The 24,732-nt window shown below is 52.4% G+C and overlaps 8 protein-coding genes across 8 annotated transcripts; 5 read left to right on the top strand and 3 right to left on the bottom strand.

Annotated features, from left to right (window-relative positions):
* Positions 1 to 304: 304 nt before the first annotated feature.
* Positions 305 to 949, bottom strand: SPSK_00597 (uncharacterized protein; the record flags this gene model as incomplete). Its single annotated transcript, XM_016727562.1, has 3 exons — positions 305 to 443; positions 525 to 788; positions 927 to 949. The coding sequence occupies 3 exons, from the start codon at positions 947 to 949 to the stop codon at positions 305 to 307; spliced, it is 426 nt and encodes a 141-aa protein (XP_016582586.1).
* Positions 950 to 2,348: 1,399 nt separating this feature from the next.
* SPSK_00404 (protein transport protein SEC24) lies at positions 2,349 to 5,419 on the top strand (the record flags this gene model as incomplete). The annotated part of the gene is made up of 2 exons (XM_016727373.1): positions 2,349 to 3,011; positions 3,131 to 5,419. 2 exons carry the CDS (start codon positions 2,349 to 2,351, stop codon positions 5,417 to 5,419), a joined length of 2,952 nt encoding a protein of 983 aa, XP_016582585.1.
* A 3,960-nt stretch (positions 5,420 to 9,379) lies between these two features.
* Positions 9,380 to 10,704, top strand: SPSK_00536 (extracellular signal-regulated kinase 1/2; the record flags this gene model as incomplete). Its single annotated transcript, XM_016727502.1, has 3 exons — positions 9,380 to 9,772; positions 9,870 to 10,251; positions 10,328 to 10,704. 3 exons carry the CDS (start codon positions 9,380 to 9,382, stop codon positions 10,702 to 10,704), a joined length of 1,152 nt encoding a protein of 383 aa, XP_016582584.1.
* A 680-nt stretch (positions 10,705 to 11,384) lies between these two features.
* Positions 11,385 to 12,630, bottom strand: SPSK_00542 (oxidation resistance protein 1; the record flags this gene model as incomplete). Its single annotated transcript, XM_016727508.1, has 2 exons — positions 11,385 to 11,900; positions 11,977 to 12,630. 2 exons carry the CDS (start codon positions 12,628 to 12,630, stop codon positions 11,385 to 11,387), a joined length of 1,170 nt encoding a protein of 389 aa, XP_016582583.1.
* An 839-nt stretch (positions 12,631 to 13,469) lies between these two features.
* SPSK_00565 (uroporphyrinogen-III synthase) lies at positions 13,470 to 14,495 on the bottom strand (the record flags this gene model as incomplete). Its single annotated transcript, XM_016727531.1, has 1 exon — positions 13,470 to 14,495. One exon carries the CDS (start codon positions 14,493 to 14,495, stop codon positions 13,470 to 13,472), a length of 1,026 nt encoding a protein of 341 aa, XP_016582582.1.
* A 478-nt stretch (positions 14,496 to 14,973) lies between these two features.
* SPSK_00603 (augmenter of liver regeneration) lies at positions 14,974 to 15,567 on the top strand (the record flags this gene model as incomplete). Its single annotated transcript, XM_016727568.1, has 1 exon — positions 14,974 to 15,567. One exon carries the CDS (start codon positions 14,974 to 14,976, stop codon positions 15,565 to 15,567), a length of 594 nt encoding a protein of 197 aa, XP_016582581.1.
* A 937-nt stretch (positions 15,568 to 16,504) lies between these two features.
* SPSK_00477 (pyruvate decarboxylase) lies at positions 16,505 to 18,390 on the top strand (the record flags this gene model as incomplete). Its single annotated transcript, XM_016727445.1, has 3 exons — positions 16,505 to 17,762; positions 17,826 to 17,997; positions 18,087 to 18,390. The coding sequence occupies 3 exons, from the start codon at positions 16,505 to 16,507 to the stop codon at positions 18,388 to 18,390; spliced, it is 1,734 nt and encodes a 577-aa protein (XP_016582580.1).
* An 815-nt stretch (positions 18,391 to 19,205) lies between these two features.
* On the top strand, positions 19,206 to 20,365 carry SPSK_00550 (tRNA acetyltransferase TAN1; the record flags this gene model as incomplete). Its single annotated transcript, XM_016727516.1, has 3 exons — positions 19,206 to 19,775; positions 19,959 to 20,102; positions 20,177 to 20,365. The coding sequence occupies 3 exons, from the start codon at positions 19,206 to 19,208 to the stop codon at positions 20,363 to 20,365; spliced, it is 903 nt and encodes a 300-aa protein (XP_016582579.1).
* Between the last annotated feature and the right edge of the window lie 4,367 nt (positions 20,366 to 24,732).

Below are 24,732 nucleotides of genomic sequence, written 5' to 3'. Positions count from 1 at the left end.
TGAGCATGCAGAAGTACGGGAGATTGCAAAATGCAGTATCATAGCATTTTAATATAATTAAATGCAAATCAACCCAAAAGGGTAGGTTGAAAATGCACAAGATTATGCAAAACCACAGCCGTTGTTGATTACCTGAAGCTTGTCGCAAGAAAGAGATGTATAGCAATGAAATTGAAAGCAAGAACCAAAACATCTACACATTCACGCACAAAGGCGGATCCGAACCCGGCTAGAAATTCATGACAGACGCCCCTCTGACCTTGGCCAGAAATCCCAGGACCTCGTACTAAGGTAATCTCAAGTCTCAAATGGCGCAACTCGCTGTCGTCGCTCGCTTGCAAGTGTCGGTGCATCTCGAGATGTGTCGCGTCAATGGCGGCAGGTCGCATGCTGGGTGGTATCCCCATGGCCGAGCCGTGCTACTGCTGACATCATCGCGCAACCTATTTTGATTTTGAGTTGTGCCTGTCCGGTTAGATGGTGCTCCCATAAACTGCGAAAACGACAGTTGCCAAAGCACATACCTCTTGCGCTGCTCGTCCAAGCCGATGTTGTTCGCGTGTTGGTTCCACACGTCCACGAACACCTTCTGAGTCGCATCCACATACTTCTCGTTCTTCACCTCCTTGACGTTAACACGCATGCCATCCTTGGTGAAGGTGATGTTCTTGTTGCCAATGTTCTTGGTCGCTTGCGCCTGGATCTTGTTCACGCTTAGGTAGATCTGGTAGCCGACAAAGGCGAGGCCGCCGATAACCATGAAGAGGACAACCAGGGGCACGAGCTGCCTAGAAAGAGGGTCAATTGTGCGATCATCACAAAGCAACAACAAAGCAAAATGGAAAGCCAACGGCTGCATTTGCAATCAGTGGCTTGCATTGGCTGCAACAAGACCTTGCATGTGCAAGCGAATCGACGTGTCTTACCCGATCAATGAGCGGCCAGACATGGTCTCTTGTCTGTTGTCGCGTGGTAGGGGGTTACCGTGGGGGGTTAAGGCGAGATAGGGATCGTGCTTGGTCTTGACAAGATTGAAGAAGAACGAAAAGCGATGGAACACAGAAAATGCACAGGAAGAAAAATAAATGGGCCCTGTCGATAAACCTTTGCGCAAAGGAAGAAGAGGTTGCAGTGGCGCAAACGGCGTGCGCCTTAAGAAGAAAGGAAAGCGGGCACAAGACGAAGCACGAAAGGGTAAGACGAAAGAAATAACCTATCGGCGATCGCTGTCGAACTCATTGGTCACGAAACAGTATCGGAGGCCCTTTTCTAGTTGTCAGCTCCTGAGTACATTTTCCTCTATACAACACTCAAATCAAAGTGGGTCTGGCCTAGAGACGACAGGAAAAGACCCTGTGGCGTGCAGTGTTAGCGCAGAGTGCCCGCAGCCCAAATTAGGCTGGTCAGGCACGCCAGGGCATTGGATTTCGGTGAATCGAGCTTCGGCTTGGGCCAGCTCCAGTCGCTTGTGGACCTATAATTGTAGGGGGTCATGATCTGGATGGTAAGAGTCTTGTATTCTTTAACTACTACTACCACTCGTGGCGATACTAAGGATAGTTTCAAAATGTGGTGATGATATTGGCCGTCAGGTAATTGTTGTTATTCTTAGCTATCTGTATTTCGTATAATCTTCGTTACGCGTTGCCTAACATATTATTATTTATCAGGGTCCCCATTTATATTCGCGGGTCTGGCCAATCACAGAGGGCTAGGTCTCGCCCCACTTGTTGTGGCATCAACATTCCTGAAATGATCACATGACCTATTTTAGTCAGTTTCAGTCACGTGATCCGAGTTTTTTGTTGTACGATTATGGGACGTCCGTAGCATAGCTACAAAGCAACAAGTGGGTATATAATTTAGTGCAGAGCTCTTGAGAGGACAGGTGGTGGCCCGCTTGCCAGCCGCCAATGATGCGAATCAATGGAAAGGTGTCGGTGTCGCCCTCCCACCTTTGCCTCCTCTCCTGTGTATTCCCCTCCACATTTTCCGCACGCCACGAAGCAGTCACCTCCTTCGCCTGGCGACAGCATCTTCTCATCGCCGCTTTCCGGTGCCGACCCTTAGTTCGCTCGAAAGGCCACCTTTTGTATTTTGAGGTGCGTTCGCTGCTGCCTGAGCTTCCTTTCCTATCTCTCTTGCCGTCATCTGTTTGGCAGCATTTTCTGCGTTCCTCTCGCCTCCCTTTTCTCACAGCAATATCGAATTTCAGCAAGCTCCTACCTTTCCCGCGCTGGCCTATCCGTTTCGTCTCATAGACGTTTCTCGCCGTGTCTGTCTCTTGCCTTCGATATCACGCCTCAATTGACGCCTCGACACCGTCCATCCCCACACTGACACCAGCCATGTCTGCCCCTTACGGTCAGCAGTATGGCGGTCAGCCATCACCGTATGGCGACCAACAGAGCTTTCAAGACCAGCAGCAGCTGCTTCCCGAGGGTCATGCTCCGCCACCGGCTGGTGCGCCCATTCACGAGACGGGCAAGAAGAAGAAGAGAGCTTATGCTGCCGATGCCTTCAGTGTTGGCACCGCCGGCAATACCTCCGCTGGCGGTCAGGCGCCACCACCCAGTCAGTACGGCGCTCCCGTCCAGCCTGCTGGCGCTCCTGCATACGGCAGCTACGGCGCCCAGGCAACCCCTGATGTCCAGGATGTGCAGTATGGCCACCCTCAGCAGGTTGGCATCGGTGCGTCCGGCGGAGCCGCGGGTGCCCCCGCGGCTGGCGGCTACGGATATCCCGATTATGGCTACTCAGGTGCAAACGCAGGCATGCCTGGTGCTGGTGGTGTTGATGCAGTGACGGCTGGTGTTGCCAACATGGGCATCACAGGCGCCGGTCAGCCACCCACCCCGCACCAGCCGCCGCATCAGCAAGTACCAGCGCACCAGGGCCAGCCGCCGCGTACTGGTCCCCTCAATCAGCTGTATCCGACCGACCTCATGAGCCAACCCTTCAATGTGTCTGAGCTGGACCTCCCACCGCCGCCCATCATGTTGCCCCCTAACGTAAGAACTCTTTTTGTTTACCCCCCTTCCATCCGTTGATCCCACCTTGTAGAGCACCTTCGGGATGGTGGCGGGCTTTGCAGGTTGATGCTAACAAATTTGTCTTCCCCTTTCGCTAGAGCAGCGTCACTCCCTCGCCGGACGCCAACTGCCCGTCTAAATACGTCCGGTCCACAATCAATGCCGTCCCCACGAACCATTCGCTCCTGAAAAAGTCCAAACTACCTTTTGCCCTCATTATTCAGCCTTATGCGTCCTTGCACGACCTCGACGACGACGTCCCTGTTGTGCAGGACCAGGTTATTTCGCGCTGCCGGAGATGCCGCTCGTACATCAATCCCTTTGTGACCTTTGTTGACCATGGCCACCGCTGGCGCTGCAACATGTGCAACCTGACCAACGACGTCCCCCAGGCCTTCGACTGGGATGCGGCTTCGCAGAAGAGCGTCGACCGCTGGCAGCGCCACGAGCTGAACCATGCCGTCGTCGAGTTTGTTGCGCCGCAGGAGTACATGGTACGCCCGCCGCAGCCACTGGTCTACCTGTTTCTCTTTGATGTCAGCTACGCCGCCGTATCAACAGGTCTCCTTGCCACCAGCGCCCGTACCATTCTCGACAGCCTCAACAGAATACCAAATGCCGATGGTCGTACGCGCCTAGGCTTTATCGCTGTCGACTCCTCCCTGCACTACTTTGCCATCCCGCGCGATTCGAAGCCCGCCGCCAAGGAAGAGGGCGAGGAGGATGACGGTGCCAATGGGGACGATGACGAGAACAATGGTGCTGGCGAAACAAGCATGCTCGTAGTCAGCGACCTGGATGAGCCGTTCATGCCCGTGCCCCAAGAACTACTGGTGCCGCTGACCAGCTCGCGCCAGAGCATCGAACTGTTCCTCACGAAGCTGCCGGGCATGTTTGCCAACAACCAGAACAACGGGTCCAGCATGGGATCCGCCCTGCGTGCGGGCCACAAGCTCATCTCCCCTCTGGGCGGCAAGATGGTTGTCCTCAGCTCGTCGCTGCCAAACATGGGCACCGGCAAGCTGGAGATGCGCGAGGACAAGAAAATGCTGGGCACGTCCAAGGAGGGCGCGCTCCTACAAACAGCCAATAGCTTCTACAAGAGCTTTGCCGTAGAGTGCTCCAAGAACCAGGTCTCCGTCGATATGTTCCTCTTCTCGTCACAGTACCAGGACGTGGCGTCGCTCAGCAATTTGCCGCGGTACACTGGCGGCCAGACATGGTTCTACCCTGGCTGGAATGCCGGTCGGCCCGAGGATGCCATCAAGTTTGCCACGGAGTTTAGTGACTACTTATCGTCGGAGATTGGTCTTGAGGCCGTGCTGCGCGTTCGCGCGACCACGGGCCTCCGCATGAGCTCCTTTTACGGCAATTTCTTCAACCGCAGTTCCGATTTGTGCGCCTTCCCCGCCTTCCCGCGTGACCAGTGCTACGTGGTTGAGGTCGCTATTGATGAAACACTCCAGAAGAATGTCGTGTGTCTCCAGACAGCAGTTTTGCACACGACCTGCAACGGCGAGCGCCGCATCCGTGTCCTGACATTGGCCCTTCCTACGACACTCAGCCTGGCCGACGTGTATGGATCGGCCGACCAGGCAGCCGTGACGGCATACTTCAGCCACAAGGCCGTCGAGCGTGCACTGGACGGCGGCCTAGACGCGGCCCGCGACAGCCTGCAGAACAAGCTGACGGAGCTGCTGCAGACGTTCCGCAAGGAACTGGCAGGCGGCAGCATGGGTGGCGGCCTGCAGTTCCCGGCCAACCTGCGGGGCCTGCCAGCACTGTTCCTGGGCCTAATCAAGAACGTCGGCCTGCGCAAGTCGGCTCAGATCCCTTCGGATCTGCGATCTGCAGCGCTGTGCCAGCTTTCGACGCTCCCCGTACCGCTGCTGCTGCAGTTTATCTACCCCCGCCTGTATTCGCTGCACGATATGCCAGACAATGCCGGGGTGCCGGACCCCGAGACTAGCCAGATCGTGTTGCCGCCGCCGCTCAACTTGTCCTCGGAGCGCTTTGTTCCGTATGGCCTGTACTTGATCGACGATGGGCAGACGCAGTTCCTGTGGGTTGGCCGCGACACCGTGCCGCAGCTTCTTGTTGACGTGTTTGGCGTGACGGACCGGACACAGCTGCATGTGGGCAAGACCTCTCTACCAGAGCTGGACAACGACTTTAACGAACGGGTGCGGGCAGTGGTGCAAAAGAGCCGGGATCTCAAGTCGCGGGGCGTCGGCAGCATTACAGTGCCGCACCTGTACGTGGTCCGCGAAGACGGCGAGCCGAGCCTGAAGCTTTGGGCGCAGACACTGCTGGTGGAGGACCGGGCGGACCACAGCATGAGCTTCCAGCAGTGGATGGGCAACTTGCGGGAGAAGGTGAGTACCTAGCAGGCACGAGTCTGCACTTGTGTATTTTGTTTTGATACGTTTCCCTTCACTCGCACGGCAGCTAACATCTCTCGTATAGGTCGTCCAGTAATTACGAGGCAGACAGGAGAACAGGCTGTTGGGAACATATTGGTAGCTGCTGTTGCTGTTATATTTTGTTTATGCAGTTTTATTTATTTCCTGCGCTTCTGCCTCTTTTTCTTTTCTCTTTTTTTTCATCTCTCACACTCTCTTGCTCGCTTGTCTTTCTCTGCGCGTGTACTTTAGAAAACAAGTTGAATTTGGAGCGAATTTGTATGCAGAACACATAACAAAGAACCGCGACGAGCAGTGCGGACGTGAGCAATAACGAAATGAAAAAAAAAAAAAACACAGATATTGGAGAGTATTTCAGGGCTGTACGTGTTGTTGCGGGAGTTGTGGTAGAAGCACATAGATTTTCTTGAAAGAGTTACAAAAGCAATCACCGTTTGATAACCCCAAAGGGCGTCTCCAGGTCCACGATCTATGTCACCCTTATCACGGCCGGGTGTTCAGTACTCTCTGTCAAGGCCCACATGATAGGAGTACACTTGATACATTTTATTACTGTAGGATTGTGCCAGTCGACCTGGCCCTTGTCGTCGTCTACCGGATGGCGGGGGCTTTCTGGATCCGCGAAAGGTTGCGTCCTGCCAAATAGACGCCTTGGACAAGCAAAGATTTCCATATTTAGAATTCAATCGACTTGTAAATGTGCAACGAGCTAAACAGAGCCCCCAGCTTTGCCATCCCGTTCAATGCGTATGCGTGTTCTCCCGTACAGGATGGCAGCCTCTTCGCCTGGGTCCTTGTTAGCTTCGACGTACTCCGTACTTCATTCGTCCTTCCTCCCGTTTTTCTCAGTCTGCGCTCCAAGCGCCGGAGCCAGTCATGAAACGGAGCGTTGCTTGGGATGTGATTGAAACACACGCGGCGGGCGCCTCAAGATGATCTGCGATTGGCTGGTTTGGGGCCTTTCCCAGTTAGCAACTGTTGGCTGCCGAAGGTTGTTGTTCGCTAGTATGACTTAGTGCGTCGTCTTTCAGGGGGAGGTTGATAGAGCCCTTCTACATCAACGTGAAGTCCTGCCAAAGAAGGGCCCTGACAGGCTGGCAACCATGGTCTGCGTACTGTTCAATCATTCCATTTCCTTGCCAGGAACATTCGCACTTCAACCTTACCCCCAGAGCCACTCATCTTTGTAACGGAGCTGCCTGTTCTTGAATGCGAAGGTAATCTTAGCAAACAATGGTTCAAGGATTTCACAGGACACAAGTCCGGACTGCTTTTCTTTTCGCTTGTTCCGCCCGCCGTGCAAGGCCATGCGGTTGTCTCGTCACAACTTGGCCGAATCACACCACATATTGAAAAGCATTTATTGTTACGGAGTGCGACGTGATACTCCATACTTGGTTCGAGCATCGGGAATGGTTTGGGCGCCCTTGTATCGCTCTTGCTCCGTCGTCACCATTGTGCCATTGGCCGAACCTGTTTTAATCATTTTCTGTATTGATTTTGCGCTTTCTCTGCATTCGTCCCTTCCCACTTGAGTGCTCGCAACTTGTATTTTACGGTTCCCTCCTTGACTCTCTCTCTTTCTCACACACACTCTCTCGCTCTTGATCTTGATCTTGACAGTCCCTTCTCATCCTATTTAGGTCTTCCCGTCGTCCCCCACAGTCTCCTGACTTTGCATTCAACCCGATCGGCCCCTTAATTCCCGTCGTGCCCTTTCGTTGCTTGGCTCCCAAAAAGCACGTTCAGGCACGCCTGTTAGCACGCCTGCAGGCATCGTTTTTGACCAAACACCCAACACCTTTTTGCTCTAGCTAAATCTAAACTTAGACCAAGCCGACAGCCCGCCACAAAGCACGAAACGGCGGCGCTCTGCCCTCCACCCCCCCTTCGGCGCACAGCCCAAGATTCAAAACAGCAGCGCGGGGCAACTCCTGTCGCAAAGTCAAGAGCACCGCTCACATTACCCCTTCACCTCTGCCTTTCGTCACTTCTCCACCATCTATAGAAGCTCCTGTTCCCACCGTGGCATCTGTTCCACCCGCCATTCTCCGCTCTCTACGAAGTAGATTCTCCATCTACTCTCTCCTGTTCCTTCGGTTCCTCTCTTCTACGTCTTCTCATCTGCATCTCTCTTTGCCTCGAGCGACACACCAAGGCCAGCCAGCACGAATACGGCAACAAGTTCGACCAAGTGCGGTGAGTAACGGACGCAGCTTCAGCGGGCCTTCATTTTGTCCCCTGTGGTATCTTGTTTTGTTTTGCATCCCCGTCTCTCCCTTTGCCCACATCCATAGGTCCCGAAACTGCCACAGTCACCGTTGAAGATCATACTGGTACATGGTCCTGCCTCAGAGACAATACGTGAACTGCTTTTCTCCAGTTTGGCCCTCCCTTGTCGGTACAATTCGTGTTCTGGCACATTTTAAACCTTTGAGTTTCTGAATGGCACCTGCGACACGTACTCCACGACCCCCAGCCTGCCAACCCCCTGGGTATTACAACGGATGCCCCTGCCCTCACCTGGGACCTCGCAGCTCGCAACTCGAATTTGTTCTCTAGGAGGTCAGCTCGCGATATTCCAGAACGATGTCTGACATCCTGTTCCAGCGGGTTTCGCATACCGGCTGGTTCGCAGGAGAAGACTTGATCTGCGCTGCCCCATGTCTTCTGGAAGCCTTCTCCCGCCTTGACAAAACCAATCCGCCGTCGAACGATTCCGGGATAGCTCCTCGGACCTCGCGTTTCCTTGTCTTCCCCGGCCTATGTCTTTGTGTTTACATCTCGCCTCTCCTTGGTCACCCCAACCCCTTGCCGGCCTTGCGCGATTCTCTTTGTCCGTCGATGCCGTCTTCGCTCGTCCCATCTCCCTATCGCGTCAACGTTCCTTTCATCTCATCTCTTTTCTATTCGCACAACCCGCAAATCACCCTGTTTTCACCACAGCACAAGACGTACCCTCCACTCCATACCTGTTCTCTCCTTCGTACCATCGGCAAGCCAGGCTGTTTGTGTCTGGCTCCACGTTGCTAATTCCTTTTGTCTAATTGCTCAACAGCGCCCGTTTTTTGCGCCGTATTGCAAGTCCAAAGACAACATCTGTTTTCGAGAATCTTCACGGCACGGTACAGTGCCCGATATTGCCAATATCGTGTCACTCGTCTTTCCATTCTCAACTTTTTACTCGTTCGCGCCAGTCCGCCTGCTGCCCTCACCTTTGTCCTTCGTTTCGTATCGAAGCAGGGCCGCAGTTCAACGTGGGTGCTTGGACATTTCGGATTGCGACCTCCTGGAGACACCGGTTAGTCAAGTGGATCCGTTTCCTGTCTTTCCTACCCCCAGCTACTGTATTCAGGGTTCTTGGTGCAGCGATGCAAAATCCCCCTGTGTGCACGAAGCCTGTTTTCTGTCTCCCTCTCTCCCTCTCTCTCCCTCAACACACATATCTTCACGACTGGAGATTCTTCACGATTGAGAACCAATCGTCCCGTTCCTTTTGCCGTCCTCCTGTTTGTCTTGTTTAATACAAACTTTGATTTTTACACCCAATTTTGCTGCCTTGCCTTCCACCTCCTTATGCACAGCTGTTGTTGCTTTTTTTTAAAGACTGTTTCTTGCTGTTCTTGCTCCCCGCATTGTGCCGTCAGCTGGTACTGCTGCAAGGCAATATCGAGCGCCCCTGTTCCCCTCCGAACCCCTCCCCCTCCATAATGTTTCTTGCCATATATTAGCATTCATATATATTGTCCGCCCACGCCCACACACGCATGCGCGCACGCACACGCATTGCACATTTTCACCACCGAGAAGTCGCACTCGCCTCGCCCTTTTTATCGCTGCCCCAGTTACCCACCAACCTAGGGCGACCTTTTTAACAGATTATCTTTTTAGTGAATCCAATTCCAGCCAGCCACGAAGTCCGCCATGTCGCGAGCCAATCCCCCAAACCCGGCGGGTTCGCGCAAAATTTCCTTTAATGTCAGCGAGCAGTACGACATTCAAGATGTTGTTGGTGAAGGAGCATATGGCGTTGTTTGGTACGTTCGTCTAGTCGATCAGCAAAGCAAGCAGGATTACATGAGCACCAGGACTGACATCGCGCTATTGTCTGCCTCATACAGCTCCGCCATACACAAACCCTCTGGCCAGAAAGTTGCTATCAAGAAGATTACACCTTTCGATCACTCCATGTTCTGCCTACGGACACTCCGTGAGATGAAGCTATTGCGGTACTTCAACCACGAGAACATTATTTCCATCCTCGACATCCAAAAGCCTCGCAGCTACGAAACGTTTAACGAGGTGTACCTGATCCAGGTATGTCCCTGCTCGTGCTGATTTTCGAACACACCCAGTTTGGCAATCCTCACCACGGAGTAGTGACTAAAAAAGTGGCTTCTCTCCCGCTCTCTAGGAACTCATGGAGACCGATATGCATCGCGTGATTCGCACGCAGGACCTCTCGGACGACCATTGCCAATACTTCATCTACCAGACTCTTCGTGCCCTCAAGGCAATGCACTCTGCAAACGTCCTCCACCGTGATCTTAAGCCGTCGAACTTGCTTTTGAACGCCAACTGCGATCTCAAGGTCTGCGATTTCGGCTTGGCACGATCGGCGGCGTCACAGGAAGACAACTCAGGCTTCATGACGGAATACGTTGCCACACGTTGGTACCGTGCACCCGAAATTATGTTGACTTTCAAAGAGTATACTAAGGCCATTGACGTGTGGTCCGTGGGGTGCATTTTGGCCGAGATGCTTAGTGGAAAGCCCCTCTTTCCTGGAAAGGACTGTGAGTTACGCCTTAATACCTTCTTCAAACAAAAGCGTCCGTTGTGTTTCTGCCATTTGTCTGACACTTATTACAGATCACCACCAGTTGACGCTCATTTTGGACGTGCTTGGCACACCGACGATGGAGGACTACTACGGCATCAAATCACGGCGCGCAAGAGAGTACATCCGCTCTCTTCCGTTCAAGAAGAAGGTGCAGTTCCGGACACTCTTCCCTAAAACATCAGACCTCGCTCTGGACCTTCTCGAAAAGCTCCTTGCCTTCAATCCGGTGAAGCGCATCACGGTCGAAGAGGCCCTTAAGCACCCATACCTGGAGCCCTACCACGACCCCGACGATGAGCCGACGGCACCACCAATTCCGGAAGAGTTCTTTGACTTTGACAAGCACAAAGACAACCTGAGCAAAGAGCAGCTGAAGCAGCTGATCTACCAAGAGATCATGCGGTGATTTTATTGGTCGCATTATCTTGTCCTACATCGACCAAGTACAGAATGTAGCCCATGTGCAAATTGAAGTCAAGAGGGTGAGATAGGAGCCTCCTGCCCAGGATGGCTAGTCTTGTTTTTGTCTTTTTTTTTTTTTGATTTTGGTTTCAAGTTTTGACTTTGATTTTGATTTTGACGTGGGTTTGGGGTGCGGTGACTACAGCTGGCTGGTACAGGGCAGGATATATGAATGTGAGATTGGAGGACGCTCGCGATTTCTAGGATGCAAGGCTGTTTGAGATGGCGGATGATAAATTTCATGATCTTCTTTGCCCTTACTTTCCATATTCTGTTTTATTCACTACTTCTCTCTCTTTTTTTTTTTCAAAAATAACCTTTACTGAATCATTTCATTGGCAAATATCTTTTCCGTCTCAAATTCATTATGACTTTATATTCCGCTCTCCCTGGTTTGAATGTTTATTCGGTTCAATCCTTAGCTCCAGCACTATATGCTCAACCTATTTTATGCGCTGGACATGAACGGGCAGACAAGAAACGGTAAAGGAGGGGGGTAGAAAGAGGAGACGAAAGTCTATATACTCCGTATAAGGTGATACAATTTGCAGGCCGCTCAGATCCAACCATGGGGAAAGAATAAAGACGGCCAGGGCCACAAAACAGTGCCGTTTTGCTAACCCCTCACCTCCGAGATCCTATCACCCACACTTCAACGCCCAGGACGCCGAACTTTTCACCTTCGTCGCTCAGCGGCTGGTTTCCAAAGGTCAGACAGGTGGCACTTATGCCCTTATCTAGACTGTCGTTGAGCCACAGTCCATATTTTCCATCTCCGCCACCAACGCTCAAACTATGTGACTCGCAATAGATGAAATACTCATTGACGCCACTGTAGGGAAATGCACTGAAGCGGATGGAAGGGCTGGGAGGTGGGTGCATGGATGACGGTGATGGCGGTGGCTGTGTCGATATTTCCGGTGCGAGGAGGTCTAGGCTGGATAACTGGCCTGCAATTCCAACCGTGGACTGTGGTGGTGAGGCCGCAATAGTCGTGCTTCGTGTTGTGAGGTTCGAAGTGTCGTCGGACGGCGGAGGCGGTAACGGGCTCAGAAGTGACGCCCTCCACAGGAAACATTCGCCGGTGCCGAAGTAGTGGGGTGAAGGATGCGGGCGCTCCGTGAGATAGGCTCCAAATATCTATATGTAGGTGGCAAAGAAAGAGTCAATTATCAGAATGCCGGAAAATATACGGGGGCAGGGGAGGGGGGCGTACACCTCCTTCTTGGTCTTTGACGACCAGCACGAAGCCAATACGATGTTCATCGTGTCTGTAGGTCTTGTCGTATAGAGTTGCGAGGCTGGCACCATCCTGGTCTAAGCTGTAAACAAGTTTCCAGTCTGCCTCTATGCGTAGGCGCTCGGGCACCATCATGCGAATTTCCTCGGCAATGGAGGGCGTCAACAAGCGAGCGGACTCTGGCGTATCTGACGAGAAGCCTTTCAGGACCAACGGCTCAAGAGGCGGCGGCCGAAGGGGCGACGCAGAACGGGCGATAGGAGGTGTATAGACCCCGTCAATTCCATTATTGCTAGAACCGAAGGAAATGGATGTTGGTGAGTGCGGGAATTGGCTGCCACCACGGCCGTGGTCATGATGTGGGCTGGGTGCGGGGAAGGTGGCCGCATGGTCGATGGACCGGCTACCATCCGCCGCGTGTGTTTGCAGATGGCCGGCCGGATCAGATGACAAACGGCGGATGATACCGCCAAAGGCGTTGTAGAAGGAATTAGAGAGGAAAGACGAAGAGCCACCTGATGTCGATGTCGGCGTGGCTGCTCCGGACGAGCCCGGCGGCGAGTGGGATGAGGGGTAATCTAGAGTCTGTGCATGATCCGAGGACGGACGCCCACCGCTATGGTGGCTCATGGCAGCTACCCTGCGTAGTGATGTCGGTCGGACGGGATATGGCCGGCCAAAGAGGCCTGGATGCGTCGCAGGTTGAAGAGGATACAGGAAAGCTGTCGAAGACAATGTGGCAACAGCCAAAGTCGAGTATGAGACGACACAAATTAGTGGAGCCGATGTCTTGATATAAGAAGCGACAAGACAGCTAAGGGAGAGTCAGGGGACCAAGTCGAGGTAGGAGTTGAGTTGCCTAAGGTGAGGTTCACGAAGCAGTCTAGGTGGGGAACAATGCTTATCCCGGAGTGGTAAGACAAGGAAATAAATAACCATATTGTGGTGCCTGCCTGGGCATGCGATGCTCCTCCAACAAGCGCAATCTGTTTTGGGGCTAGGGGCAGTTTTAGGGGCGAAGCGCTGGAAGGATGACAAGAGGCGTAGCGACTGGGGGGCAAGGCTGTTGGCAACAAGGCAAAAAAAACGTGGGCCAGGCGACGTAGTGGTTTTGCAAGGCTGACTGAATCGCCACCCCCCACCTGGTTGCCATTTTGATCTCTTGCTTTGGTTGCAGCGATGGATTTATTAGTATAATTTTACTACTAATGATATACAGCAGGAATGGGATTACCATGTTGATACAAAGCCTGATTTAGAACCAGTGATCCTGCAAATGTTCAAAAGAAAAAAGACGAAGAACCAAAACGACCGGGCGACTAAATATATACATATATATATTCTCACAAGGTATACACGTATGCATACGGCATAGATGCGATGTCTGTATTAAACACATCCGGCTTTCCAGCCGTGCCATGAACTCCAAGTAGACCGTCGTACAACATGTCGACTGAATCAAGGCTGCGTCACTTGGCGGCCCGAGCAGCCATAAACTGCAGAATGCCATACAGGATACCCTGGGGGCTAGGCTCGTCCGCGCAAACATCCGCATCGAAACCAAACGTACCTTGAAGGTAGCTACGCGTGGTCGGGCCGATCGTGGCCACAAACACGGAGCGGGTCCCGTTCGCCGGTTTTCTTGCTCTGCCCGTTTCCGAGTCAAGGAGGCCCAAGGCGGCCAACATGCTGTCACAGCCTGTGGGTGAGAAGACAACAACCCAGCGCACTGAGCGGTCCTGCGTCGTGTCGAGCACGCGTTGAAAATCGGCTGCAAAGGTCGGCATGACGCCCGTGCCATAAACCACGATCTCGTCGACCTGGATGCGGGGGACAGCGCTGTCTGCCTTGTCACCGCCCATTAACACCCTGGGTATGATGTCGCGCCGTTTTTCGCCGACCACAAACAGCAGGGCGGGCAAATACGGCGGCGGTGCCATCGAATCTTCCTGCATGCCATGTATTTGCGACCGTTTCCAGTGTGCATAATGCCCCCGAATGTAGTAGGCTAGGTCTTCGCCGTTGCCCGTGTGCTCGCCGAACACTTGCAAGGGCAGCTGTTGGACCACGGCACCTAATGCACGTGTCGTTGCGGGCCCAACACTGTAGATGGGTACATCTTGGAGATGCGGCCAGCCGTTTTCATGCCCGGATGCGCCATCGCCGCCCGAAACCACCTTACTGAATGCCTCTACTGCGCGTTGCGACGTAAAGATTAGACCTCCATAATGACGACTTGCGGTGTCGGCGCCGTCCGACTGCGGAAGGACATTTGTGATTTGACGGCGCTTCAGCAGGTCTGCCAGCCGCGCGACGCCTTCGTCGTCGAAGCGATGCTCAAGCACCGGCACAAAAGTGGGCTCAAAGCCGACAAGCTCATTAGTATCTGTCGTCGCCGTCGATGCCGTGAAGAGGTCTTCGTAGGCGTCGGTGGGCGAGGACCTAGTCTTCAGCAGAAACACCGGTATGGGTGGCGGTGACGTTGTTGGGGCCATCGGCGGCAAGACGAACGGGTAATTTTCATTGTCAAAACGTTTTTATTTTGTCCCCTTGTCGAAGATCGAATCTTGATAGTGCTGTCGGCAGTCACGATTAGCGGACCACGGGTGGGCCCATCTTCGGCGAGCTGGAGCCTACGAAGTAGGGTTATGGGAAAGCTCACTCAAAATAAGTGGGCCGCTGACTAGGCCTTCCAGGCTCCGTGACTCCTTCGTCCATTAGCATTTTTCCTCCCTGACCAGTAATTACAGCGTAATACGGCATTATGGAGACTTAACTCAGGTTCAGATTTGCGTCTTGGTCCCTATCAGCTTACAAATTCGACGGTATCGAATGCTCTTTGGATATGTGAGAATAGCACCACCTTACAACAGCAAAACCCGTGACGGCAGGAGTGAAAGGCGAGACTCAACGTGCGAGCTGTCGCAAAGACAATTTGATGTGGCGCGACGACTTTCCGACAACACCAGCAAAATGTCTGCGGGAACACAGCAGCAGCCGGAGCCGCCGGTATCCAGGGCAGAAGTGCCCAAGCGAATTCCCAAAGGCGTAGTGCTCGGCAAGGATGGCAAACCATGCCGGTCTTGCACGTCGTTTGCATCATGGGCCAGCCAAACGAAGACGTCCCTAAATACACCTTCGTCATCCGGTTCAGCGGGAACAGCCGCGGCGGCGGCCATGGCGGCATCAACAGCGGTCACAGCGGCAGCCGTGGCGGGCCCGCCGGTCGACTGCCCAGCCGATGTCGAGACACTCGGACGTAGCACGTGGACACTGCTGCACACAATCGCAGCACAGTATCCCACACAGCCCAGCCCCAGCCAGCAAGCCGACGTCAAGGGCTTCATAGGTACATTATCGCGGCTGTACCCATGCTGGGTGTGCGCCGAGGACTTTCAATTATTCCTATCCAAGTCGCCCGTGCGCACAGCATCGCGCGATGACTTTGGCCGCTGGCTTTGCGCGGCGCACAACGAAGTCAACGACAAGCTGGGGAAGCCGCAGTTCGACTGCAACCTCTGGGAGGAACGGTGGCGGACAGGGTGGAAAGACGGGCGCTGCGATTGAGAGGCGAGTCGGGGGGAATATGATGTACATTAACATGAAACATATGCAAACGACTACGGTCAAGGGTCTCGAGGATCACGGTCTTTTCTAAAAGAAGCAAAAAAAGGGCGGCATGTACGATAGTTAGACGGCCATACGAATTGGTAACGGAGACACTTGCCAATAACAAATCTTATCTCTCATGGCCCTTTTTGGCGTCTGTTCTATGATAACGGCGTGAAATGGCGATTTACAAGGCACGCAGTTAATGATGCCAATGAGAAAGTGCACCGTGGCTCGCCATCCAAACTTCCATAGCCCACAAATATGGTAACGTACGTGGCGACTGTACATCGCATCTCTCGCATCGGCCGGTATCGTGTCGTGATGGTACGAGCCGTTGAATCCAACTCGTCCAACGGGGCAGCGAGCAGCCAAAAGCTGCTTGTTGAGGTACAAGCAGGCAGTATTTTTTTTTACAAAAAAAAGCTCAAGCTGCTGCTCACATGAGTGGCCTGACGTTAGTAACCGCAGCTGCCCACCCTTGGACAAGACAAATGGCGCCCGCGGGCCCCTCACCACAATCAACAGGAGACAAAGAATGCAACGGTTCCGGGCTCGCCCCTCCAAGTGGGACTGGCTGGCGTGATCTGTGGCAGCACTCATCAACGTCATCAGCTCTAGCTCAAGCTCCCCGAGCTCCCGTAGCTCCCCTCCAATATTTAGTCCATCTCCTTCCACCGACAAAAGCTCTGGTCTGTCCTGATTCCCTGCGCATTTCATCGTTCATATTTTCTCCATTGAAGACTGCAAACGCTGGTACCCTATTTTATCTTTCTATTATCTTCAACCGGGCCCCTTTGCCATTAGAACACATTGGGTTTTCCAATTGCTGTTCTTTGACTACAGACCCTCTTACACGCTTCTTGGCACTTTACGCTCCACTTCCACTACAAGTATGTCTGGCGCACAAGCCCCCGACATCCGCACCCAGACGCTTTCGACGCCGGTGGATGTGGCCGAATATCTTTTCACCCGCCTGCGCCAGTTTGGTATCCGCTCCGTTCACGGTGTGCCCGGCGACTACAACCTCGTGGCCCTCGACTACATCCCCAAGTGCGACCTCAGCTGGGTCGGCAGCGTCAATGAGCTCAATGCCGCCTACGCTGCCGATGGCTATGCCCGCGTCAAGGGCGCGGCTGCCTTGGTCACGACTTTCGGCGTCGGCGAGCTGTCGGCCCTGAACGGTGTTGCCGGTGCCTATGCCGAGCAGGTCCCTGTTGTCCACATTGTCGGCTGTCCCTCTACCATTGCCCAACGCCATGGCATGCTGCTGCACCACACATTGGGCAACGGCGACTTCAATGTGTTTTCCGACATGAGCAAGCACGTCAGCTGCGAGCTTTCCAAACTGGTGAACCCTAGCGAAATCGCCGACCAGATCGACCACACCCTACACCAGTGTTGGCTCCACAGCCGACCCGTCTACATTATGCTGCCCACCGACATGGTCCAGAAGAAGGTTGAGGGCGACCGGCTACGTACACCGATTCATCTCGAGGACCACGAGAACGAGCCAGAGAGCGAGGACTATGTCGTGGATGTCGTTCTCAAATACTTGCACGCCGCCAGAAACCCCGTTATTTTGGTCGACGCGTGTGCCATTCGCCACCGTGTTATCGACGAGGTTCACAGACTCATCGAAAAGACCAGGCTGCCGGTATTCGTCACTCCCATGGGCAAGGGTGCTGTCAACGAGGAACACTCGACGTATGGCGGTGTATATGCTGGCGTTAGCTCCCACGCCGACGTCATCAAGCATGTCGAGGGATCCGACCTGATTCTCTCCATCGGATCCCTCAAGAGTGACTTCAACACCTCGGGGTTCTCGTACCGCACATCACAGCTTCGGACAATTGACTTCCACAGCACCTACACTGCCGTGCGTTATTCTCACTATCCCGGTGTTGGTATGCGCGGCGTGCTCCGGAAGGTGATTGACCGCGTTGACCTCAGCAGGCTCAATGTCCAGTCCATTGAGCACAAGCAACCCGTCTTGGAGAAACCAGAGGCGTCCGGTACCATTACACAGTCTTGGTTCTGGCCAAGAATCAGTAGCTTTCTTCAAGAGGACGATGTCATCGTCACTGAGACGGGCACAGCCAATTTTGGCATTTGGGATACCGTGTATCCTAAAGGCGTCACTGCCCTGAGCCGTACGTATTATGCTAGGGTGAAGGCCAAGAGTACACAACTGAATTTACTAACATGTCTCCCAGAGGTCCTTTGGGGAAGCATTGGGTGGTCGGTCGGTGCCACCCAAGGTGCAGCTCTCGCCGTGAAGGATATGGGCGCCAAACGCCGTACGATCCTTTTTGTCGGAGATGGGTCCTTCCAGCTAAGCGCCCAAGAATTGAGCACAATGATTCGCAACAAGCTCAACCCCATCATGTGAGACGAGTTCCCGCCCGTTCCGTGATGTTTTTGTTCCCTGTTCTCTCTTCTCATTGACCAGGACTAACGTTTGCCTTTGCCTCCAGTTTCCTGATTTGCAATGATGGATTCACCATTGAGAGGTATATCCACGGCATGGATGCCGACTACAACGACATTTCGGCGTGGAAGTTCAAGGACCTAGTCACCGTCTTCGGTGGCACAGAGAAGAACACAGCTAAATTCCAGGTCAAGTCAGTTGCCGAGCTTGACCACCTCCTAGCTGATGAGGATTTCATTGCCGCAAAACGTCTTCAGTTCGTGGAGCTATATATGCCTAAGGAGGACGCACCGAAGTCTCTTGTGTTGACGGCAGAAGCTAGTGCGAAGACAAATTCCAAGACGGAGTAGATCAATAAGGCATATAAGGTCGAGATATCATTAGATGTAATTCTTTTCGTTGGATATATGTAATTCTGCTCTTTTTGGTTTTTTTACATATATTTATATGGCAAGAGGGCAAAGAAGATCCTCGTTTTTCTTATTTATTTGCATATTATGCGGAGCTAATTGGAAAGTGGTGCCGCACGTGACCCATGCTTTCAGTCGTTAACATAAGCCGTGAAGCTAAAATCTCCTGTTTTCTTCTTTTTCTCACGTCACCTTAAACTCAAAGTTCAAGGCACTTTCTTATCCCACGTCCCCTTGCTGCTTCACCTCGTACCCTCCCATTGTTCGCGCTTGCGTTGATTTCGTATATTAGCTTCATAATTATCTGGGTTTTGTAACCTGACCTCCTATGTCAAACTCAACGAAGAGAAAAAGCCCGCCAAACGCGGGCCCCAGTGCCAAGAGAAAAAAGGTTGGTTGTCAATACAAACTACAGCAAATGCGATCGAGTGAGCCTCTGCTGATAGTTCTACTAGGCGGGCAACCATGGAAAGTGGACAACGTCGCACCAAAAGGTCAAGAGCCTCCACGTCGAGCGTGGCTCTGTCGAGCCTGGCGATGTCGGCATCTGGGTAACCTGTGCTCGTAACATGGAAAGCCGGGCAGCCCGTGAAATGATGGATTTGTTTGACAAGGTACGGGAACTGCCTCCTTGGCCCAGAGACGGTCTAGGATTGACAAGACCCTCCCTCTGTCTAGAGCTTCTCGTACGCAAGCTGACCGGTATTTCTCCGCCTCACCCTTTGCGGGTTCTTTGACAGCAGTATGCCAAAAATATGTATGGTATTCCAATCCCGGGTGAAGAAGGTGCCGAGACTGGTACAGTTTTAGGGGAGGATGTTTCCAATGGCAGCAACGAGGCAAAACCCGGTGGCGGTGACGAAATCGAAGACCTTGTTCAGAGGGAGATCGCTTCGTTGAGGACTCCGTCCAGGAACAAAAGTCACTACTTTACTCAGATTCGCCTCAATGTCGAATGCCTTCTATTCTCGAAAACGGTACCACCCATTGACCCGGTTGCCATGGCCCACCAGATCAGCGTCGACATGAAGCGTGACGCAGAAATAGCCGCGGTGGCCACGGACGAGGCAATTGAGAAGGGGAGAGCTGTGCCAATGACGCGCTCGTTCCGTTATCTGAACCGGTTAACGCCAATCACAGCCAGCGGACGGGCCACCGAGAAAGGCGTCCGGCATGTTGCACTCGAGGTTCTGTGGCCATGGTTTAAGCTGTCACTACAACCAGCGAATTCCCTAGGCGAGAAAGACGATGACGACAGCACTTCTCCCATCTATGCGGCCCTCAAGAAAATGCAAGGCACGGCCGAGAACAAGCCCGATTACACAGTAAGCTGGTTTAGTTTTTTTTTTTTTTAGTTTTTTTTTGGGTTTTGCTGGGGGAGGGCCTGCTTTTGATTGCACTGGACGCATTATGTCTACCTTTTATGACTCGGTCATCCCACAGCACGGTATTATGGGAACGGTTTGTGATGCTAATACAAACTTTGCACTCTCTGTTTCTATTGATAGTTTGCTATACGTCCGTCTTTCCGACACCACCACGAACTCGAGCGCCGCAGTGTGATTGATCTTGTTGCAGCATTGATTGACCAAAACCACCACAAAGTCGACCTGGTGAATCCGGATAAGATCATATTGATTGAAATATTTCGGGTAATATTTGTCCTCGTTTCTCCACTTGTTTTTGGGCCCCATATACTGTCACTTCCCGTACTAATAGTGACAAGTATACCTGCGGTATGAGTGTTGTTGACGGGGACTGGAATAGCCTTCGGAAATACAACCTCTCAGAACTTAGCAACCTCCAGCTCAAGAATAAAGAGCCGCAGGACCTGGCCAAGGTGACTGGGACGATTACCACGACCAGGGAGGGCGGGGATACAGTGACTATTGGTCCGACAGAGGGCGAGAAATGAGTGTCTTATGGCCCTTCATTCAGGGGTGAGATCACTACCTGCACTCGAGAATCTCAGACGCAGAAGAAGAAGCCGCTTGTGATTTGGCACATGTTACAAGGAGGAGTCTTGCTGATTCCGCTAAGCGTGAGTCGCACAGCGTGGAAGCGAGCTGCTTGATTGCAAGGTGCTGGCATCGTTAATTGACACTCCGTGCTTGTGCGTCCTGCGACCAGGCTGGTCGGAACTTGTTTTACAAATTTCCTTGCGGCACCGCTTCCAAGGGCAGTCTGTGTCACGCATTTTATGAAAACCGGGTGGGCGAATCGACTCACATTGTTCCGTTTTTGGCTCTTGTACACCTGTCCCATTCCCACTGTTCATATAATGTGCACCGCGTCTGCTGCCATCGAATGTCAATGGGCAGGTTGGTAGCGGATCAGCCCCGTGTGGGGAGGTCAGATTCGGGCGATATGTGCGGAGCATGTTACCTTGATCGCATGCAATTATTGCCTGGCTGCAAACTTGTAATCAATGGGGCCCCGTCCGATTAAAAGTAACGCGGCTGCTGCAACCGATGCAGCAATCTGCCCAACGCATACTGTTTCGCCTACATCTGTCACGCATTTTACCTTTGTTTTACGTCGCAAATCAACAAGGAAAGTGTCCGGCTATCCTTACTATGCTTTCCTTTTGCCGTTCACCGATACAGCTCCTCCGTCTCCGCCGCCTGAAGTACCGCCCCGATGAACAGAGTATTTTTGCCGGCAAAACTCATGTTCAAGTCGTCGCCGCAAGAGAAGCACGCGAGTCGCTTTTCTTGTTGGGGGCTTCTCGCGCTAGGCCCTATTGCGATAAATTTGACGAGCCACGGTCGCTGTGACCCAACCTGGCCAGGGCAGCTGGCAAATGTCTCCAGGCCCTGGGCGTGGAGACTCGGGCGAGTCGGGCTACAAAACAATCTGCAAAATACCTTGCAACGTGCCACGACGTAACGGTGTAGGATTAAGTCGAGTGCGTGTTGTTTACAACGTCCTTCTCGCAATGCAGAATTGCTGTGATCAAGGAGTGGCCTGGTCGGATCGGTGATAGAAAGGGACGTTATATTATGCATGCACACATTTGTATGCAGACAAATATCTTTTTTTCTTTCACTGGCGGGCACATTCCAGTGCTTGGAACGCTGTCTCGGACGACACTGTCTCCCCGAGAACGGAGGACACTGAGATGACTAAACTCATCCCTAGCACTTTGTATTCTCGGGCAGGACAACCTGAGATTCCAATATCTCGAAAGTTTTCAAGACTCCCACCAAACATCCACTCGTCATCACGTCAATGGTCAGAGCTGTCTTTGGTCTGACATTGTCTCGCTAACGGCCAGCCAATCACAGATAACCCGTCTCGCTTGCCCCTGCAAATCCCGCCCTCCGCACCGGCCCAAAATTATTGGCCTACTTGGTCCTCATGCTCTCTATGTCACTTATGACATTCGGGGTTTCTCTGGCTTCCTTCTCGTTGCTTCTTCCGTTTCCCAACCTATTTCGACTTGCAGTTTAACTTTATTATGCTCCTTCGGGACTCTTGTGTTTTCTTCACCTCCTTCCTCTCCGGATTGTCCGTCTTCTATTTCACTGCTTGGTGAATAAATGTACATGGGCTCTTAATATGTGCCATTTCCTATTTTGGTAACACACCATTTTAATCCAATAGGCTTACTGGTCTCGTCGTCGTTCCCCAATTTTTATTCATTTTGTTCCTGATGTTTGTTTCCCCTGTTGCGCCAACGCATGTAAACGCTCCCATATCATTCTTGTCCTGCTCACTGCATATGACTCCAAAAATCCTCTCGAATTAATTATTATGTCGCCTCTTGCCGGCGCAGCCCCATCGTGGAATAAGACATCTTGTGTCTGCCGTCGTGCTCGTCCTCTTTGGCCTCTGCTCTCAGTTTTCCGCTCGCCTCAGGCCTTACCAATGCCTCGGGCTACACGTCTCCTGTCAAAGGACCTGTTCTTGCCTTTCATTTCCTTTTTCAGGTTTGGTGCCAAAGAATTCGATACGGCTTGAACCGTTGCTTCCACCCAACTTCCTTTCTCGACGACGGATGCTATCATAGGCATACGTGCCGAGCATGTCCGATGCTTTGCTCCTGCCTCTTGAAAAATTATGTTTGTCATGCCTCTTTGCTTTTGTCTCCCATGGCTGCTCTATTACCTCTGCCTCTCGTCCTGCCTTTATTGTACAGGCCCGGTCCACGTTGCCGCTTTAAAACAGATGTTGGTCGGGCATCGGCCATGCTACGCTAAGCGGAAGACTAGACCATCCTGGACGAAGCCTCACCCGTTTCTCGCTACATGCAACACCCTATTCGCCTGGGCAAGGCCGACCAGGTCTCCACCCAAGCGACAATCTCACAATTGGCGAGCTCTCCTCACGCCAGACACTTGAACATGGTCACAAACCCTCACGCGGCCTCACACATCCATGCTCCAGACATGTTCTCTTCGTGACGGCCAGGTGCCACCAGCCAGCAACAGTATCACGCAGAATACGACGCAGGGCACGGGCATACTTTTGCTTTGGCATCTTTGTCAAGCTTCTTCTCATGCTAGCCTCCACATGCCCCGTATTTCTCTCCTTGGACCCTGCTCCACCGACGGCTCGCCAACCAGTGCCTCACTTGTGTGGTCGCGTCCCAAGCCGCCTCCCACCTTCTTCGACTATAACATCTCAATTACGCAAGAAAAAACGTCTCCTCAAACGTGGCTTAGTCGCAAGCTGGAGGCACGTTGTCCACGAATAAACCAATAGTGACCAGGCACGAGACGGCACGCAAACCACGCCGTTATGGCAATGAGATTGCGACACGCAGACACAATGTCGAATCACATACAGCACTCCATCTCCAGGCTAGACAGAGGCTATAGGAGACAGAGAAATGGAGTATATGTACAGAGTATCACAAACGGCCAGAGACACAATTACTAGGCAATTTAATGCCTCTGAACATCAGTCTTGCATCCGTGATGGCAGCACTGTCAATATACTGCTACCGTCTTCACCACCTTCTTGGTCTATTTTCTTATCTCTCTTACCCCCTTTTCTATTCTATTTTCCAGCGTCTGGTAGATCACTCTAGGTATTCCCAGTCTCAACTTTTGGTACATGCCTTTCTCGGATCACACGACCACCAGCGAGCTTGTTTCGTGTGTCCCCGGCAGAAGACCTCATTTAAAGGCACTTCAAAAGATACATGGCCACCATAAGGACACCACACAACTCTGCAGCCAGATTATGTCAAACAGAATTGATCTATACACATCTGCAAAGTCCCCAAGGTCATCATCAGCCACAGGTCGAGTTTGATCCCAGTTCGCCAACAAACAAGCACCCGCGTCTTTCGATACCGCCGTCCCATAAACTCGTTCTACCTCATCAAGACTTTGATCCTTGTTGATTTCTACTCTCTCGCTGGTCTCTTCTTATTTTGCTACATCCAACGACTCTGCGGAATAAACAAGGCAATCTATCACCAAGGTATCCCCGTGGCTAGTTGGCAGAAACTTGTTCAAGGGAGATTTATGCACATCCTTCTGACTCCCCCGCTGATTTCGGCACTGCCTCTGCCTCTCAACCTCACACGCGTTTTCTTTACCTTCTTTTTCCGATTTGAACACGGATGGCTCATTCCCATGCGTTTCTCTCGACAACGAATTTACTAGACCCCTTACACCCGCCATTTATTCCAGCGTGTTGCTAAGGCTATATCGTAATGTGTGTCTTCATTATCGAACTTGCCGTACATTGCCACGCAGCAACAGAGACAGTCGACAAGGCAGTGTGTTCCCCCTCTATCTAATGGGACGATGATACATGCCAATATCCGACACTGCTGCGAGAAAGCATCTCTAGCGTTCCGCAACATAGACCTCAGCAAGGCCCGGAAATCAAACCAGGGGACAGCGGGAGGCACTACGTCTATGCATTTGAACGGAGCAAATGTGTGAAAAGGAAACCATCAACCACAAAATATTGGCCACTACAGGCGTTCTGGAGTACCGATTATCGACTTAATCCCTGAATGGGTGAATTTGAGACTTCTCCACCTCAGGCCGTCTTCCTGGACATACCCGCCCTACGTGTTATCTGCCTCCTTGCTCCGCCATATTTTTTCTAATGCAATCGGGCCTCGGTCTCTATTTTTGTTCTCGTTCTTTCTTTCTCTCTTCCTTTTCTTTCATTCACATATATTTTCTATTTTCTACTACTAGGGACAAATAGATCGTGCACCAGAAAGCGATCCTTCTTGACTGGAGGTTTCTGGAGGAATTGGCCACCACCAACGGAGGTCACCACGACTAACCCAACCTTCCTACCGTGACGGCT

The sequence above is a fragment of the Sporothrix schenckii genome (genome assembly GCF_000961545.1).
Source record: "Sporothrix schenckii 1099-18 chromosome Unknown Cont49, whole genome shotgun sequence".
Classification (NCBI taxonomy): domain Eukaryota; kingdom Fungi; phylum Ascomycota; class Sordariomycetes; order Ophiostomatales; family Ophiostomataceae; genus Sporothrix; species Sporothrix schenckii.
This window is presented reverse-complemented; position numbering and strand designations above follow the sequence as displayed.